The 21679-nt window shown below is 27.2% G+C and overlaps 2 protein-coding genes across 4 annotated transcripts in view; one reads left to right on the top strand and one right to left on the bottom strand.

The window, feature by feature from the left end:
• Positions 1-1565: 1565 nt before the first annotated feature.
• On the bottom strand, positions 1566-4215 carry LOC132951936 (pyridoxal phosphate homeostasis protein). Of its 2 annotated transcripts, none has more exons than XM_061024009.1 (7): positions 4052-4215; positions 2939-3115; positions 2723-2860; positions 2428-2638; positions 2173-2315; positions 2015-2113; positions 1566-1860 (listed from the first exon to the last, which is right to left on the bottom strand). In XM_061024009.1, exons 1-7 carry the CDS (start codon positions 4052-4054, stop codon positions 1786-1788), a joined length of 846 nt encoding a protein of 281 aa, XP_060879992.1. In that variant the 5' UTR covers positions 4055-4215; the 3' UTR covers positions 1566-1785. The 2 variants fall into 2 exon arrangements, with proteins under 2 accessions (XP_060879992.1, XP_060879994.1); XM_061024011.1 differs by having other exon boundaries at positions 2939-3158; positions 4052-4214.
• Positions 4216-4388: 173 nt separating this feature from the next.
• LOC132951934 (facilitated trehalose transporter Tret1-like) overlaps positions 4389-21679 on the top strand; it is a 31980-nt gene continuing 14689 nt past the window's right edge. The window contains exon 1 of one of the 2 annotated variants that reach the window (XM_061024008.1): positions 4389-4598. The gene's annotated coding sequence lies outside the window, so the exon portion shown is untranslated. Of the gene's footprint in view, positions 4599-6691; positions 6912-21679 lie in introns of those variants that run through there. The other variant, XM_061024007.1, reaches the window with a different exon arrangement.

Raw genomic sequence — 21679 nt, 5'->3', positions numbered from 1 at the left:
AATTTGATAACTTCTTGCAAACTTAAGATCTAATATAATTAATGCCCCGCTCATGATAAAACAAAAAAAAAATCTACCTATATCATGGGTGTCTAATACTATAAAATACTTGATAGATGGATTATTTGTCTCGTAAATTCTAAGGATTAATTTTTAAATCTATTAATATTTAATACCTATAGAGGTTTATTTTAACAACTGATAGATCATATTTTTTAATTGTAAAAATTGAACTTCTTATTGGAAGAGGCCTGCGGATGAGATCAGAAATCATCTAAGCGATTATTGGCTGTTAAAAATAATTAATTCTGAATAGGTAGTATATTTTAATATTATTTGCAACTATTAAGATAATCTTTACCGAGTTATCTAGTATCTAATATTTCTCAAAAGAAAATATTCCATCAAGTTGTAAAACCAATATAGATATTATTCATAACTTTAAATAAATGATTATTCCTTTTAGTTTCTGAGCTGGGTGAAATGTGTTTTTTTTAATATCTACACTACACAGTTTATAGTAGAAAAAATGCTTAAATTTTCAACTTTGAGATTGGTTTCTGGTAGCAAATCAGATCTATTTGGCACTTGTTACCAGTAGGAGGCCAACATTAAAAATTCTCACTACCTATAAAAAAAGAAAATAAGGAACAAATCATTTACCAGACTTGGTATAATTTTCAATATATTTTGGCTCTGTGCAATTTCTAGATATTTTTAATTGTTTAGTTTTTTTATGATTTAAGTATTAACTAAAAAATATCAAAAATACAGCCACAATAATTTTATTTATTGTTAAAAATTTTAAACTTAAACACTTCTAAATGTGATACAAGATTCTTCATAAGTTTATTTAATGAAAATTAAAAATAAAGTTAAGTGCAATGTCACAAAAATATTTTATGAGCGATTGACATTCTTACGATATTGGATAATATTTAAACAGATAATAATTATACTATATTCTCAACCATTTTTTGTTATTTAGTTATTTAAAAAATATTGGTTATAGAAACCCTGAAATATTCTACTATACTTAAATAATAAATTATCATTTTATATACTATCTGTACTCGATTAAATTAAAAAAATATTTAGACGATTTCAAGCTATTTATAGGCATATGAGACTTGAAATTTTTAGTTTTTAGTATTGATAAAAATTTGATTTAAAATAAAAATCTTGGACTTTTAATTTAAGATCTTAGATAAGTGGTTCTTATAGTGATTCAAAACTGTTAAAAATACATTAAAGTTTAAATAGCAATATGGATATCAGAATAAACCATTAAATATACCTAATAATAGACTGTCTCCACTCAGAATTGTTTTTTGTATTTAATAATTTATCAATGAATTTAAATGTAACACATCCATTACAGTGACATACACAATGACGAAGTGACACCTACTATACAGCAGAATGGTAACCTTTACCTACTTGACAGCTTTATTTAAGTTGAGTCACATCTCAATGTAAATATTATACAGAGATTCCATAAATCATGCAAATCTCTAAAATAATAACTCTTCTTTCTAAAGAAATAAAGCAGTACATTTTTTTTATAATTTAAAAAAAATATTTTTTATTTATAAGCATTTTACATAATTTCATGTCATTAGAATAATTTTAAGTACATTTATGGTTAACATGTATTTTTTAAAAGCTTCTTGAGTAATATTAAGATGTTTATTGTTTACAATGATTAAGTGTTATATTAAATTAAAAGAATATAAGATACCTATATCAAATTAATTTTTTTAATGAATTATTATAACAAAAAAATCATTGTTTTTCTTTTCTTGCGCGGAAACCAAATATACTACTTCCTACTCGGACATTTGTACTTCCTAATTCAATCTGAAATATGAAAAATATACAATGTTACTTATTATTACATAATAAGATTTGGTTTTATGTATACATATTAGAGAAAAAATAACAATAAATTAATAACATAAGAAACTTATTATATATATTAATTTATATTATAAATATTAAATTGTATACTTACGGCATGTTCAAAATCATCAGACATGCCCATAGATAATTCAATTTCGGATGGATTTAATTTTAATCTATCACAAACATCTTTTTTACAGTCAACCAAAGCCTAAAAATGCATAAAATTATAAATAATGTCTAATACAGATTAAAATAATGTGTAAATACCAAAAAATCTGGATTTGGTCCTTGAGAACAATCATAACCATATTGACCAATCGTCATTAAACCAATCAGTTCTAAATGGTCACATTTCTCAATAATAAATTTATACAAATCTACTACTGTATCAGTTGTTACGCCAGATTTTTCTGTAAAATAATAAACGTTAAAAATGTATGTATCTCAATGTTTGTTTTTTAGTATAATATTAGATGTAATATATTACATAACAACAATATTAAGTTTTTTATTAGTACTAACCTTTTTCATTACTAGTGTTAACTTGAACCATTATTTTCAATTTACTTTCTTTATTGAGTTTTTTCCATCCATCATTTACAGCATTTGCTAATTTTTCACTATCTATTGTTTCAATAACATGTAAACCAGGAACCATCAATACTTTTGAAACTTTATTTTTTTGTATGTGACCAATAAAATGCCATTTGATGTCTCGACATTTTTCTAATAACTTTACAAATTGCAAATAATTGTCAAAAATGAAGATGATAATTATTTAAAAACAAACTCAATATCAAATAGTAGATATACCTACCTCAACATCAGATGATTTAGTAATCAATTCTTGGACATAGTTCTCTCCAAAATGTCTTTGACCTTTCTGGTAAATGCCAATAATATGTTCTATAGGTTTTGTTTTACTAACAGCAACTAGCCTTGGTTCCACATTTCCCTGAAAATGTAATATAACTACTTAGTTCAGAATTGTATTTAAAAAAAAATTATTTTTCATAAATAAGTTAATTATTACCTCCTTTCGTTTTTGAGCCACAACTTTGATTCTACATCTAACATCATTTAAACCATCAATAACATTTTCCAAAGTACTCATTTTCTTTTTATTATAACTCAGATGTAATGAAATTAAGTTCTTTAACGTTAATGTAGGCTTGCAAGTTGATATAAGTAATTTTTTTAACATCACATTCTTGACATCAAAAAAGAGTATAAGACATATTATACTAGTTTTCCTTAAATAAATTTGTATGTTAATAGGTACTGATTACAATGCTTATTAATTAATAATTATAATAATTTATCTATTAGATAAACGTAATAACTCGCGTAATAGGTATAAATACATAATTTGCAAAAAAATTGTAAAATTACATAGGTAGGTACTAAGTTTGCAAAAAATGTAGGATTTACTACCCAACTAACAAAAATTATTGAAGTACTTAGGTATTTGAGTAAATAAATAAAAAAAAACTACCTAGTTCTTACCGTTTAATCGAATATTTATTAATATAAATTTTAAAAAATTAATTAAATTATATCAATGACCAGAATGTATTTACAAATCAATAGCTTTATCACCATGTCTATGGGATATGAGATTATCATTATAATAATAAGTATGTAATAATTACAAAATAATTAAGTTTAATCAATATTTTATTTTACAATAACATATTATAACGTAACACCAAATAAATATTGGTGTACCAAGTTATATTATACTTTAACAATTGTAGACATTGTTATTACTTATTACAGTAACTACTTATTGACTGTATTATAAAATAAAAATATACACCTCTTCGATTATTTTTGGACAGTAGGTAATAGTAATTTTTTAATTTAAACTTCCCAACTCAGATTAGTACCAATTTAAGACAACTTAGGACCGTTTTACAATCACAGTTTAAACCTCGGTTACACTTGAACCCACCGATTTTACCGGTGAATTCCACGGTTTAACCTTAGATTGACTATCGTAATACGGGCCCTTAAGATAATAATGTTAACTATATTATTATTATTATTATTAATTAGACAATGACATAGGTAAGTATTATACATTATAATGTAAAATATTAAGTATATACTATCAACATTATATATTTAAATAGAAGGTACGCACCATTATTAATATTTAATGGTTACCCGTGTTTGACTAATTAAATATATAGTAAGGTATAATTTGTGTTTCCGAAAACTGAATAATTTGAAGAGCAAAACTACGGAAACGAAGTGATTCAGTATTGAATGTTTCACTGTTTCAGTGATTAAACATTAAACATAAAAATTTTAAAAACTGATAAGGAACCACAGCACTATTATAGATTATGATAGGATCCCCCTCCACGGGGACTCGGCTGACAGGTGATTTCGAACAGTGGTATATCGTATAACGTGCACGTTACCATTATAATATTATATCCGTGAACATTTCTCTATATTGATGAATGTTGAATACCAGAATATTAAGTTACATCGACCAGTTGAAACTTGAAAATATTCAACTACCTATAACCTGTGGTGGTTATTAATATGTAACTAGAGAAATTGTTTTATCTTAAGTCCTAAACAATACAGTTTAATTTAGCGAATGAAAAGAAAATCGTGTACTGCATGGAACACACGGTCTACGCAGGATACGGTGGTAATGGAATGCCGCCTTAATGCAGGTAAGAGGCTATTATTAATTTATTATTATAACTATTAATTAATTATAATTTTTATATAATATAATTTAATAAAACGTTGTTGTTGTGTACGTTTTCGTCACACCGTGCAAATTGCATAATTAAAAAAAAAATGCAAGTCGAACATTATTACGTAAACATAAAATTATGTAGGTACCTATACTTGCATGTATTTGTATTACATACTTACATGTATGGCAGAGCCAATAGACCTTACCTATACATATGCATGAATATGAATATGCATATGCATTATGTGTATATTGCACATTATATTAAATTTGGTCGATATTATGGGCACCCTAAGGCCACGCGTTTTCCCTCTCCAAATGGAAAATGCATTATTCTAACTTAAGTCTTAAACCGGGCACGCGTACCTAATATTATCATAACAATAATAATGATAATAATAAATAATAATAACGTACAACGTAAAAGTACAATACCTATGTACTATACTATATAGAATACACAGTATTATGTGTTTATGGTTACAAAATAATAAGTAGTTATTTATAATTTATATTGTGTACATTATTTTACGCACCGTGGGTACAATATCAGTCTATTATCTACCGAGTGATTGGCATTTAACTTCAACCTAAGACTCTCATTATTTCAAATTTCAAAAACCATTACCGTTTTTGTACATAATTTTAAGTCGTTTTAAACAACATTTTTATACAAAAATAAATATTTATACTATTTTTTATCGTTGTTATTATCAATGCATTTTTAAATCCTTATTCCGTTGCAAAATATATTTTGGAGTTCTTTGATGTATATAAATTCGATTTTGTATGAGAACCGTTAATGAGTTTTTAGAGGATGTCAGCACATTATCTGTTTTCTCTCCCTGACAGCCTGCAGACTCACGCACAACATAACAAATTTGCGTTTAGCAGAACCAGCCTTGTGTTGTTACTTGTTAGCTTTAGTATTAGAGTAAATTAAACTGTGAGTATTATCAAACTTAAATTTAAGAACATATGATCTCTGTTCTTACATTGGATTTTCTACTATATTTCAATTTTAAAATGATATATGAGTATATTTTTAAATTGTAACATTTTACGTAGGTGGTACTTATAGCCCGGATTAAAATTGGAATATCGTTTAAAGAATGCCAACATAAGAACTTTAAGAAGACAGATAAAGCTCTTAACTTTAAGTTTCATAATATACTTCAATTCACTCTGATACTAAAGTTAACACAAGGTTCGTTCTTCTGAACGCAAATTTTAAATGTTAATCGTGAATCAGAAATAAAAAACAAACAATTGCGCTAATAACTTCATAAATCATAAGTATTTAAACTTTAAAGTTTAGTTGCGCGGAGGAGAATTATACTGCAAGGGTATGCTTGAAAATGTTGGTCCATTAATCCGCTCATCTAAACATTAAATACTTATAACTAATAAACTATCTACTTATCTGAAATTGTATTTTTATAGATCGAATACTCCGGATAATATTCTGCTTAGGAATATGAAATTAAAAATGTATGTTATCATTTAAAAGACTAAAAAACTTCAAAAATGATAATAAAAAATATTGTTTTGTAAAGACTCAAATTTATGTTTTGAGTGTATTACGTACTGCAATGAGTCGTCCAGTCTACTAGTCTAGTGCCCAGCTATTATTTCTTTATTTTACAGTTAAAAATGTACAGGTACAAGACCGTATTATGTAGACATGTAGTACCTAGTATCACAATTATTTCTTCTCCTTTCACGCGATTGTTTATAGATTATTACGAGATCAATCCGGTAAATTGTTCGCCTCATTATTCCGACTAAAGTATGACCGCTATTGGTTTTATCCTAATCGGTTGATCTCGTAGTTCATACAACCACTGAACTATATAATGATATATGTATATATTATTATAATATTATGTACATATAAGCGATAGGCCTGCTATATATGGTCCACATAGAAGGAAGGAAAAAAATTAAATTTTAATTGTTCATTAATCATTATTCTATATTATCTATGCGCATTATTGTAGACGTCATATTATGCGCAGTAAACTCATGAATATAATTGTCCGTAATTATTTTTTTTACAATTCCATAATCACTATCCATGAATTAATCTCGGATTCGTATAAAATCAGTTGCGTTTCTGATTTTTTCATCGCTTAAAACGAATTCTGAGTACCTATAAAATATATAATATTATATATTCGTCGCCCGTCGGTACCTACTTATATAAAGTCATCTGTTAAAGAAAAGAAGAAACAACAATATACAACGCCAATACTGAGTCGACATATGATACAGTGATTCACAGGTAAACATTTAATGATCTATAATATAAGTTTACTTAAGTTATGGATATTGTTTTTTATAGGGAATACATACCTAGCTATATTATTTTAAAACGCAATACTCTGCATTAATTAGAATGACTGTAAACAAAAACAAAGTACAAGTAGTTACTAGTAAATATTGAAGTACTTACCTACTTTATACTTTTATCAGTAAACATATTTACAACTGAAACAAATACTTTTATTATGTGAACACAAAAATAAACGCCATATTTTGTAAAATATCGTTAATGTGTTTTCATAGTTTTATAACATATTAAAATATATCTTATATATAACTATATAATATAATAGCATACAATATACATTTAAATAATTTAGATGTTTATAAATTTATAAAATACCTAGGTACTCGTACAATATAGTGCACCGCCATGACAATAAATAAAACAATATACCTAATATTATATTATGATAACATATTGGCTTATGGGGTGTGGAGTGCCGCTGTGTACAGTGGTCGGCATAGGCGCAAATTGACTAAATTTTTTGGGGGGACTCAAACCTCCTTCCCCATAGGCCATATTACTTAGTACCATAGAATATAAAAATTAGTACTAATTACTAGATTTTGAACTGGGGACTAAGTCCCCCCAAGTCCCCCCCCCCTATTTGCGCCAATAATGGTGGTTGGAGTTATGTAGTCTTATAAGAATATGTGTGCAGAGTGTGCTCGAGTATATATTATGTATAAAGTATATCGTTAAATAATATAAATAAAATAAAAAGGTGGCCAAGTAGGTACCACTCTGGTGTACATACAGTTGTAGTTGTCGAGTGGGTCACTGTAATTATGTGTTAATTTTGAATTCAATGATGTCATTGGTACGTCATTGTATAGGTTTGAAAAAAACAATTGCGTGAGGGGAGACGGTGGAGCCTAGGCGCCTAGGATATTATATTAATCAATATCAATGCTATTAGTATTTATAGTAATAAGTAGGTTGAATTAATTTTTGAAAAAAAATATTGCATTTTTTCCTATATTATCCTATCCTATCCTAGTGATTTTCTTGGTTACAGTGTAAGCTTTTTATGAAGGACCATGTATTCAACTATCAAGCCTTAGCTACAAATTATTAACTAAAAAATAACTTGCACATTTTCATGAATTTGACGAATTTTGTCAACATTTGAACAATCAATGAGTAATGACTTATCAATTATCATCCGGCATAATTTGGTATTTCGGTAATTTTACAATTTATTATAGTAGGTAGGTACCTCTAAATATTGTACATATCTATTACTATATCATAGTATCTTATGTTTATTTTCTCAAAATTAACATTAGGCATTTGAATAGTTGATTATTTTTTGTTATCTGACAATCGTTGTCAATCTCACTCACCGCCAAAATATTGGAACTATAGAACTACTCAAACCCTTTTTTTCTAATTTATAAAAATTCCCATCCATTTCATACCATAAAAACGCCACCATAGTAAAAAACTCAAAACATTTTAATTCATTAATACAAATTATATCAATTCATAATCATTAACATTATAGAGTATAAATAATATTATTATACTTATATTATATTTCTTTAACAAGAATAATTTGTCAGATAAAAGATAAGCATTTCAATTCTCATTATAACAAGATGTCAGTAAATTCATAACACTTTATAATAGTTTATACCTACTAACTCGTCAATCGTAATATTGATCATTAATAAATAATAAGTAATAAATATTTTAATCTAACAGGCTTAGGTCCGTCTGTAGATAATCTGTTGTGATTTAACCATTTACAATTAGTATAATATTGTAAATGTATATAATAATATAATATAGAGTATAACATAAACTATAACATATATATATTACCATATATTTTGGAGCGTGATTCATATTAATATTAAATATTTTTATTATGTCGTTTTACACGTAGATAGCTTTATTGGTATTTTGACATTTTGTGTAGGTGCTAAATGCTTATTAATAATACATATTATACAATATTACTATTTATAATAATACTATTTGTTATGTATTATTTAATTAGATTCCCGATAGTTACATGTCGTTCACAGACGTGTAATTTTACTAAATTAGTAAATAATATGTAAGTTAGAAAAATATTATAAGAATCTTTAAATTTTTAAATTATTAAATATGGTTTAGCTAGAAAATTGTTGATTATAGTGATTTATTGTGATTGTTATTAAAAAAAAAAAGGTGGGCAAATGGATGTCACTTTGCTGTTAAAAATGGGTCACTGTAATGATTGGTGTTGAATTTGAATTCAATGATATAATATCATTGTATACGAAAAACGATTCTGAGCGAAGACGGTCGGTTAGCCTATGATATTACCAAGTATATTTGATGATATTATTGTGAATAAAGTAATTTATATACAACCTATTTACGTGGAGCATTGTTTTCAATTTTCAATCCATGGCTATAGAGTTGAACATTTTATAAACAAAATAATTTTTAAATTTGATAAATTTTGTCTAAATTCAAACTTTAAATGATTATAAAAAAAAAATGTGTGCCAATGTATATTTAATATTTAACAACTGCTATTATAACAAATATCAGTAGGATTGTACCTATTAAATTTTAACGCTTTTCAACCCAACAAATAAAATTTTATTGACATTTATAGAAGAAGAAACTAAAAAATTGAATGTTAAAAATGTCCGTAAACAGCTCAAAATTAGACTAGAAAATTGTGTTAAGTATAGGAATTGATAAAATAAACATTTAGCGTAAATTTCAAGTATATGTGGTTATTTGTTTTTGAATTACAGCAAAATAAGAAAATCGGTACATGCATAATCGGGTAAATATTCAATCTCGTTAAAATTTGAATTTCAAACGTCCATAAAAATTTAATTTGACTTTCAAGTAATAAATTTTTTTTTAATAAAAGAATACATACTTATGAGGAATCTTGAGTTAAATTTTCCAAACTTAGATTTAAAAAGGAAAATTTTTATGAATTTCTAACTCAAAATGATTTGCACATTTTCGTGATTTTTACGTATTATGTCTAAAATCATGACTGTATTTTTAATATTTTTTTACCTTCATTGAAAGTTGTAACAATATATTAGAAGCCTTGTATTACATTTTCAAGCTTTTTGATTCAACGAATAAAATTGTATTGACATTTATAGAAAAAAAAACTAAAAAAATTGAAACTGAAAATGCCCGTAAATCGTGTATAGAAAATGATAATATAAACATTCAGTGAAAATTTCATGTATCTACAGTTATTTGTTTTAGAGTTACACCAAATACCAAAATCGATTTTGTCAAAAACCAATTTTGCATAAAAATTACTATTTTTCCTTAACTTTTGTTTTATTTTTCCCTGCGCTTTTGAAAACTATTGAGAATTCCAAATTCAAACCTCCCAAATTCAGTAACTAGATTTACTTTCCCATCGAACAAAATACTGTTGAAGAAAATCGAAACAGTGTTACTGCCCCAAACAGTGATGACAGACCAAAAAAATAAACGCATCATTGTAAAATCAATACATTCATCGCTTTGCTCAGAATCTAAGTTTTTGCGTAGTACAATTGTTTAGAAATCCAACGTAATAATTACTTTCAAATGTATTCTTATAAATTATAATAACAAGATGCCATGCGCCCCACACTTCCATTAAGTACTTTTTAAACTGTAATTTATTATTCAAGTGTAATATTGCTTCAAAAATTCAAAATAAACATCTTCCATCAACTCTTGAACACCCTACGTCACTGCTCACTTATTGTATTATTAGGGGCCTCACCACCACGTCTTTTTTCGTCAAAAAATTACTGTTTCTAATTCCAACGATACGTGTCGACAATTATCACGATTTTCATTCTGATAAATATTCTGATTCTCCGTAATATCTACGACTGTATGAGGGAACATTTGTACATTGATCGAGCCACATTTTTAATTATTACGTCGCGAATAAAGATTTTGGTGGACAAACTTGAAACATTATGAAATGCATAACACTAAAATATGTTAACATATGTATACTATGTTATGCAAGTATAGGTACCCATATATCATAATATAATATACAAAATACATACACGATGCACGATGCACCTAATATATAGGTAATAATAATAATAATAATTATTATTATTATTAATATTTATTATTATGTGCTTAATCGTCATTCGTCGCTAGCACTTTGCAGTAATGTCATGTCATACCTCGGCAATATAACGGTGTCCACACTCCACACCGACCAAATAGTACAATATAATAAGATTAGGTGTACCTACATTGGCTACATTTCCTATATTGGCGTTCAAATGTTCAGTATATTATTGGTAACAATATAATATGAGAGTTATAAGACGCGCCCAACCAAAAACAGTTTTGAATTCCACGTTTTGTCATTGTCTCCGCCACATAGACATACCAATATCTATATATTAATATACGAACAAATGAACAATGCACACGACACTAAAGTGTACATTATACGTGCCGGGCACGTGTACTATAAATAAAAATATTTAAAAACAACCGTTACACATAGAGATATCTCGACTAGCGTGATTTTACTCGAGTGTGGATTTATGCGTTAAAGCTGCGGCATGTACAAGATTAAAGCACGATATATTTATGTGTTTATATAATATTAGATGATCAAGTCCACGTTCAAGGATAACTAATTTTTACCGTGGAAATGACTGATATTATAATGTTTTACATAATATACATCAAGTGTATAATAGTATGAAATATAATATTATAATGCTACAGGTACATATGGTACCTATATGCCATATTGCTATAATATGTATATTATATTATATGATTTGTGAAGATGATTATAATTAGGTGGAATACCTAGTATTACCTACCAGTAATTAGGGAAGTGGTACAGTATTATTGTGATTTGTGTCGTATACTTGTATAGGCATAATATCCTATATAGAATTATTGTCATTGAATATAGTCTTATACTCGTATATATAGATGCAATCCTATACATATATAATATATACGACTGTAACTGAACACAAACAACATAGATAGATATCGTCATTTAATTTTTGTATCAAATCGTTTTGTGATGCAATATTTATTTTTTAATTATTATTTAGTTATTGGAACTAATTACGTCATTTAAATTAGTATACAGTTTATTATCATGAATAGGTAAGTATTGCAAACTTTGACGTAATCGTTTCTTTTTACACAATGCAAATAAAAGCACCACAAGTATGAAGTAATAGAAATTGAATTTGAAGATACAAAGTCAAATGAGTAAATAATATTGCATATTATATGGAGACAAAAGTAAGTAATAATCGTATCTATGGTAGGTAGGTATGCTATTGGCTATTTTTTTCAATAAAAATTTGAAAAACGATTCTACGAAAAGCGATTAACTTCTCAGTCCGAAGTTCATGTAATATAAAATATATTATGTGTGTTGTATATATGATAAGCCAATAACTGAGCACTTTTGAAATAATTTTTATCGTATACCATTATAAAAATTAAAATGTTGTTGGAGCCTCGAGGCAAGGCAGTGTGCCAGGTACACCATATAGACTCTTTATTATATGCTAATTAGGTACCCATAATATAATAGTAATGTGAATCATGCATTACATTATTATATTCGTTAATTAATTTACACTTGGACTAAATCGATTTCACTCGACGCTCGGACGCTATACAGTATACAGGCGGTGATATAGTTGTAGTCGAGGCTGCCGAGCTGACAATACAGAAACCTGAAACATAGAATATTTAACCTATTGACTAATGACTATTAATTTGGCTAGTCGTGTCTCACTTACGTAGTTACATGACACCCCAAGACGTAGCCTGTATATTCTTATATATTCCTATATTATAATATAGTAGGTATGTCTGACTTTATGTTCAGTTTTAAAGAAAAATAACAGTTAGATGATTGAAATCTACTTCAGTCGTTGACAACATCAAAGAGACAAAATTAGAAACTGGCCAATAGTGATATACAATAATATTAAAAGAGATTTGTTGCACGTGTATGTATTTGTGTATTAAGGTTATTGACTAAAGAAAGGGGCAGGAGCAGATTTGATCGCAATCAATATATCACTACTTTGATAATAAGACTTTTTTGGGAGGTGGCCTGGGACTTGGTCTTTTTTACACAGTTAGGTTTTTGTTGTATTTTATATTACATTATAGGATAATATATTATATAGGTACCAACAATTATTACAAAATACATAATTAAAAAATTTGAATAAGTCGAATTCGACGCTATTTTACTGTACAGACGTACAAGGAGCTTTTTCTCGAGTACAATATTGACCCTTCAATAGTTTAATGCTAATTTAGATACAGTATTGTAATGTTTCTGGTCCCATACGATTCCTTATTTTATTCAAAGTTTAATCAAATCATGTTAATTGTTAGACGTTATAGGTAGATATACTGAATTAAGGAGCGTTCGGCTATGACTGTTGTCAATTTCTATACACCCAGTGGCGTAGCCAGGAATTTTGTATGAGGGGGAGAGGGCTAAGTCTCACAAAAAAATGCAAAAAATACAAATACAATATATCTTTTATTTACACTTTTTATTTTTTTTTAATCTTGATACAATTTTAAGGCCAACACGGTCAATGAGGGGGTTATAGCCCCCTTAGTCCCCTCCCTGGCTACGCCACTGTATACACCTATAGGTACACGTCATAAATTTCAGCTATACATTTTTTAAATTTTTTATACCATTGATTTCCAACTACATCCCCTGCTAATAAAGAGGGATTAGCTCTCCTTCTATGTGTATATGCAATGTGCACACGTTTGCAAGCTTAAGTTATTGCTCTATAGTATTCTTTAACTGCATGAATTATGAGTTATGACCAATGGTTATAGGAAACGTGTATCAATTTATAGTTCCAGGTAAACAGGATTACAAATAACGAAGCGTAGAGGTGTAATCGGATGTATATATTAATTAATATATACATCTAATTTAATTAAAAATCTAAAAGAACACCTTAGATCGTATGGTTAGCCATTTTCCTTGTGTACGTGATGTCGTATAAATATTGCATTGTAGACATTCGTACGGTTTAATTTGTACAGTGACTCCCACGGGCCATGGCTATTGCGATTAGATTTGATCGTCATTTTAGTTTTGAATAACGATAAACGGTTCAATTTTAAACGTTTGGCTACGAACCTTCGAACAATGTACAACGAACGTATACGTACCTATTAATTTTTTTTCGGCGTAGTTTTATGGATTTACACGTAATATAGCTAACATTTTAATTTTTAATAGTAACATTTAATAGTTGCAGAGTTATATAGAATTAAACTTTAAAGTTATACATTAAAAATAACTTAGATAGTAATTAATAAATTCAACATTTTTGTAATTCATATATTAGGTACATATAAAATAGTTAAATAGTACAAAGTCAATATGATAATTACTGCATTAACAATTATTTTTATTATAATATCTATAAACTATGATCTATGAGTAAGTATATAATCCCAGATATATAATTTTGAAATGAACGGATTTTGAACTTTTGCATATTTTTAAAAACATTTTATATTTATATTTGATTAATGATCACTATTTGAATAAAATTTGTTTTTTAGGTTGGACTCTTATGTCTAATACAATATACCGACATCAATACTGTATCGATTAAATTGCAATAGAAAATATAGTTTTTACTTTCTTGATTTTTAATCAAGTAAGTATGGTAATTGAAATGAAAAAAGGCTGAATTTTGAAAACTTCAAGAATTTGTGTTAAATAGGAAAATAATAAAAATGTAACTCAGTATTGATGAATAGGTGGGTAATTTAGCTAGCTATAATATAAAATATTAATGAGGGAGATTTGGTATCACACCCAATAAACCCACATCCATAAAACCGTCAGCGTGAACAGTCCAAAAATTTCTATTTTTTAACTTTTCTCCTAAACTATGATAGCTAGAAAGTTGGTTGATAACTCATTAAAAAGGGATCATCAAGTAGATACAAAATGTGGAATTAAACATTTTTAAAAAAAATTATTTAATTTTTCACAGTTAAAAAGGGTTATTTTTTCTATATTTTCATTTAGCGCGCTATTGATAAACCTACCCGCGGGTAGATTTCCGAAACGGGAGAACGGATTTTGTTGTTTGGGGTCTTGTTAGATTTACATTGGCTAGGAGAAGTGCAGTGGAGATTTTCAGAACTTTATTTTCAATCGTTAATTCACTTCAAAGCTGTAAAGCTGAAAAACATAAAAAAAACGCCCAATAAATTGTATCAACTATATTATAGGTAAACCTCTGAAAATCTTCTAGCCAATGTGAATCTAACAATCTTAAGGTCCCAAGCAACAAAATCCGCTCTGCGGTTTCGGAGAACTATCTCACTAAATAAAAATGAAAATGATTTTTGTGAGGCTGTTCACACCGACATTTTTCTGAATTAAAATTGTTATACAGCTTGGATGTGATATCAGTTAATATATTTCTAAAAATTAATCAAGAAAGTTTACATGCAGATCTCTGACTTGGCAAGTGTTTTTTACCCATATAACAATAGGTATACCAAATCTTCCCAATCCTAGTTTTTTCAAAATAATCTACCAATATATATGTTTGCCTTAATTTTCTCAATAAAATTACGATGAAAAACCGATTAGCTTTACAAACTTACAAACTAACTCACTACATCCAAATTCTAGACTATTTCATATAGTCATCAATGTGATGTTGTACTAACGGGCAGTGGCACACCGGAAATTCGGAATTTTCCCGGTAGGTCCTATCCTGTGTTGATGTATGAGGGCCCTAGGACCATTTATCAAGTACTGAACCTTTTGTGATGAAGATTGAAAATAATTTTAATAAAGATGCAAATTAACTAATTTAATATTTTTAACCACTCTAAATCAAAAAAACAAAATTCGGGGAGGGGGGCAAGTTTACGCAGCCCCCAACTTTGGCCGATCGAGTCCAACAATTCGAGTCGGCTGATTTTGAGTTATTAGACACTTAGAAATCTATATTTGATAATCTGTAAAAAATCTGTTTGATAAAAAATACATATTTTATAAAAAAATTTAAATTGAATAAAAATCTTAATAAAAATTCTGTTTGATTAAAAATCAATAAAAATCAATATTTGATCAATCATTAGGCTACTCTGAGGTGCATAGGCCAAAAAAATTACAATATAAAATATCAGGGAAGGGGTAACATTATATGAGATCAAAAAAGGCAAAAAGTAATATTTTTATTGATCTATTTTACAGTTGTATTTTATTTTATCACAATTATTCTTAAGTGTCTAATAACTCAAAATCAGCCAACGTATAGTTGGCCGGATTGCTGGACTCGATCGGCCAAAGTCGAGGGCTGCGTGAACTTGGACCCCTACTTTTGTTTTTTTGATTTCTAAGTTTTCTGCTGATTTACAAATTTGCAGATTTCATTTACAATTATTCACAATTAATTTACAATGATTTAAATTTGTCTGAAGTCGATCGGCCAAAGTCGGGGGCTGCGTGAATTTGGCCCCCCGACTTTGTTTTTTGATTTCTAAGTTTTCTGATAATTTAAAAATTTGGGGATTGAATTTACAATTGTTTGCAATAATTTTGAAAAATTTTGCACAAAGTCTAGGGGCCATTTTCATATGTTCGTTACAAATTGTCGGTTAAACGTTGTAATATTATGCAGGTACAATAACAATAAATTAGGTTTATATAGCACACAAATTATAGGTAGGTATATGGATAAATGTTTACTTTTTAGGATTGCTTATGTATATTTTATCTTTGCAATTATTGTGTTATTTTTACAAAAAGAAGTTTAACTGACAATAGATTAAATAAAATAAGCTATACCTAGTAATATTTATTATTTTATTACCTACTTAATTTGTAAACATAAAGTTCAAAATTTAAGTAAAATTTATTCTAACTTCCATTTTCTAAATGTTACCTTTTTTTAGTCAGGTATCCTTGCAGCAGTATACTATTCTATAATACTTCTTAAGGCTTTAATATCATACCTAGTACATATGTAGATTATTTGAACCATTACAATAAAATATGATTCATTTAATACCTAATTATCAACAATTTATAGTAAGTAAAGATATACCTAGTTATAATCAATGAAACTAGGTGACTGGTTTGTTTACAATTACCCTTCTAATTAACAAAATTGAAGATTGCTATGTATGAGATTTACTATTTACGAGTTTCCATAAATTATACTCTGGATACTAAGATATAATTTATAAATATTGAATTAAAAAAATTAAAATTAAAATTAACCACATCTTAAGCCCCGATTTTCTCAGCTAAAAACAGAGCTGATTTAAAATATAGGGATACGCCTGACATCTATATTGAACTATTTAAATATATTATGACGGTTGTGTTGTAATCGGTCGCAGTAAAAATACAAATTGAAAACAATGTATACGTCATTATTTTACATGGAGATATATTGTCTTCACTAATACTCCGTCATAATAAATATCATAAAACAATAATAATTATTAACGTGTAATATATTGCATTATTTACTCAACAGCAAAATTATTGCCATGTACCTAAGATTATAAAGCTATTATTTTTATTCGTTGATGAATTATAATTTCGCGTAATTTTATTGAAATTTATCCCAACCGGTATGCGAGTTTACGATCTACAGCTTTAATATGTATTATATTGTATTCTAGTAAAAAAAGCCTTGATACGGTTCGGTCTATATTGAACGCTCGTAGACATAGACGTTTAACTTGACGTATAACACATAATACCTAAATATAAAAACACCAAGTTGGACTGTTAAACTGTTAAAATAAGACACTATAGGATGAGACATGACTATAAGGATCAAACAACAAGGATATTATGTTATTTTCATTTTTCATTATCATCAACTTAGCTAGTGCTGTCCGAGGCCGTTCACCTTATACATATTATGTACGATATGTCGATACCTGTAGACGGTAAGACCACAACATAAATTTATTTTTAAAAGGACATTAAGCGTTGTATACCTATTTCAAAATGTTTATAACTTTTAAATAAATATGTAGGTAATTTCTTTACCTATAATACTTCCTCGTTTTGGTAAAAGTATATATCAAAAATATTGCAGGTACAATGCGCATTTTTACTATAATCTTAAAACACTCATTTAGTTATTTATCAGGACGGCTTATTATATCTCCTCCGTATAATAATATTGCACAAATAAATAAAAAAAAACACACACATATCGTACATGTACACTTATCTATAATAATATACATTGCCAAATTACGTCTTTAAAACTTTACCTAGAACGTATTACATAATACGTAGGTAATTATATTGTGTAGTACTTATATGATACCCGATGTGGCGATGTCGTCGTTATAAATTCAAAATTTTATTCCGCCTATAATATTTCTCTAAAATCGAAAATTTATTGTAAATGGGTACCTAGTTATTTCTAAATGGTTTTTAGTAAATTATCATAACACAGTGTATGCATGATAATATATATTAATAATTTATTATAATTTCAATTAAAAATTCTTATATTATATACATAAACGTAGATAAAATCAAATGGTTCGAACTTCAAACAGTTGTACGTAAATTATCTTTTAAAATGTAAAATATAATATAGTTAATAACATAATACGATGCTTATAGATCAAGCTTCACCAACAATACACAAAATACCGCGTATATTATATTTTGATAAAAAACAGCTAAGTGAAACATAATATTAAACAATCAAAAACACCGCAAAGAACATGTAGTTCTATCTATATACGTAATAGTAATTCATCCAAGTACTATAATAATAATTAATATAAGGAATATAAGTACAAGTAGTTATGTTAAAACCACCTAATAACAGAGTAATGCATGCTGGGCGTATAATGTATACTATTATTAAACTTAACGTAAATTTAGTTGAAACGTTAAAATGCAGCGTACCTATATAGTAAGTAGTAAGAGGTACCTATAATATGAGTTTCTATTATAATTTGTACCGCATATATTTAATAATAATATATAAGGCTATATTATATTACAATTTATGAACGTAAATAAAATAGTTTCTGCAAGTGAGTCACAATTAGGAAAGAAAACTACTATTTTACCCAACATTATTAGCGTATTCAGTATTTCAGTAATAAGACCATATATAATATATATAGGGCGATTCAATAAGTATGCTCACCCCTTTTTTGTCTTCAATAATGCAGTTATTCAAAATCTGATTTTTAAATTTTTAAATATACTTGAACACCATATTTTCAAATTCTTGATATTTTGAGAACTCCCCTTTTCTACTGTAAGTTATTGACTCGATAAGTTTTCTGAAAATGTTAACGTATCAGAATCAAAGTTTGTACCTCGAGTAGTTTTGAGTCATTTAACCTTGTCTACAATAAAGATAATATTGTTCCATGATAATGGGTTTATAAGATATGGAGCCATGCCCTATGGTGATTTGATTAATATTAATCCATCAACATTAATAATTTGTAAAAATGGTCCAATATAGTATGATAAATAGTAGGTTCAACATATTATGTACTAATTTATTACATTTTTTATTATAACCATTTTTAAGGACTATTATTCTTTGAACAATCATTTTAATAACTGAGAAACAACTCATTCGAACTTCGAATTAGGTTCTTCTCATTTGAAAAACAAAAATTTGTATCGCTATAGGACACTCCTAACGTAGCACAAAAAAATTGAAAAAATGATCTTAACAATAACAAAACGTACTAAAAACCTAAGTACAACAATACAAATTTTCGTCCATATCAGTTCCAATTTCGTTAATAATTTTAATGTTAGAGTGAATTCGCCTATTATCAAACTGAAATATAAGAATATTATCTGGTTTTGTCTGGATATTTTATTTTTTAAATACGTATGTGAAATAACACAATTTAAAAATGCCTATGTCTTGCTTCAAAATTAAAATATCCAAATAACCAACAACAAAAAGTCCGTAAGTTGATGTCGCTCTGCTTTACAGTAGGTTACAAGTGGGTCACTGTAATGTTAAATTTGAATTCTATGATATCATTGTATGAGAAATACGATTCTGAGCGAAGACGGTTAGTCAGTCCATGATATTACTAAGTATATTTTATGATATTATTGTGAATAAAGTAATTTATATACAACCTATTTACGTGGAACCTTGTTTTAAATTTTAAATCCTTAGCTATAAAAGTTGATCATTTTATACATTTTTAACTACAAAATAATTATAAAGTTTTAAATTTGATAAATTTTGTCAAAATTCAGCTAACTATGGAGAATTGAACAAGACATTTTTCCTCGCATTTTTTATTGTAATTACAAATTATATGATTATATAGTTTAACACTATAATATAATAATTAATAGCTTATATAGTTTAACTATATAATTAATTTCAAATTAATATTTTGTATATAAAACACATATTATAACATAGACGTTGGATATAGGCTACCTTTATAGTCATATGCATAATATTTTAGCCAGTTTAGGTACCTACCTATATATACGGCTATACATTATATTATTATATTATAATATATTTTTCAAATTCGATTTTGAATAAAATGCATTAAACAGTATATTATAGTACTAACTATATATAGTAATGCACTATAACTATATCATACAAATATTTAACTTATTAATTTATACTTAATTAATCAATAAAACACTTATAAAATATTGACCAACACTAGTTAACTGAACGATAATAATTTGTTCCTGCTGGCAAGTATCTAATATCTTTTCAATTGACATAATCATAATATGATATTGTTCATTGTTATTTGCTTAAAAGATTTTATTTCTGTATAAGTATATAGGTATCTGAAATGTCAACGACAAATAGTAGTTAATATAATATTATAGTATAATACTCAGCAAATAAAATTATACGCCTTAACTGCATTAAGTATTACAAAATATAGATAACAATTAACAATATAATATATAAGTTAAAACTGCTATTTTTTTTTATATGAAACGATTATAGAGTCCATTTCTGAACGCACCCTCCCATCAAAAAAAAAAATAACGCTTTCCTATTAAATTATAACCTATAGCAGTTATTATAATAGTAGTACCTACACGTTAAATGTTGAAACAAGCATTCCTAATATTATTATAGGAATTATTTTCTGCCATACGAGTTATGCCTACTGCCTATACCTATAGATGCCCATATAAATTATATAAGCCCACAAATCACAATCCACATATATGACATGAATATATACCACTGAATATATAAATAATATAGATACATATAGGTATACGTACTAGTAAGCTATATTTACTATATATAAGACTATACCAGATACCAGTTATATATGGTATATATCTCTACAGTCAATGATGATATTATAGGTACTTATGAATAAAATATTAAAACAATAATAATTATAACTGTCAATATATCTATAATATATTGTACGATTCTTCTATAGCGGTGTTGTTACAATGCAAAAATACGTACTTGACACCGTCCTTACAAATATCATCTCGCGTGAATACCTAATATACCAGGTTGAATACATACAAAAACAATTAATTAATGCATTAAGCGCACAAACATTGGACGAATATTAATAAATATTATTCGCACATGTTTTTATTTGAAAGCGAAGGATTTTGTGTTTCGAAATTGTAATGTCGTTAATTTAAAGACCCCGTTATTTTCGCATTCACCACT

Source organism: Metopolophium dirhodum, chromosome 9 (genome assembly GCF_019925205.1).
Source record: "Metopolophium dirhodum isolate CAU chromosome 9, ASM1992520v1, whole genome shotgun sequence".
In the NCBI taxonomy this organism is placed as follows: domain Eukaryota; kingdom Metazoa; phylum Arthropoda; class Insecta; order Hemiptera; family Aphididae; genus Metopolophium; species Metopolophium dirhodum.
Note: the sequence above shows the minus strand (reverse complement) of the source record. Positions and strands in the feature narration are given on the sequence as shown.

Coding starts and splice junctions, on each gene's coding strand:
- LOC132951936 (XM_061024009.1), bottom strand. Junction 2,861..2,938: donor TGGCTCAAAAACGAAAGGAG/GTAATAATTAAC, acceptor TTACATTTTCAG/GGAAATGTGGAACCAAGGCT. Junction 2,114..2,172: donor GACCAAATCCAGATTTTTTG/GTATTTACACAT, acceptor ATGCATTTTTAG/GCTTTGGTTGACTGTAAAAA.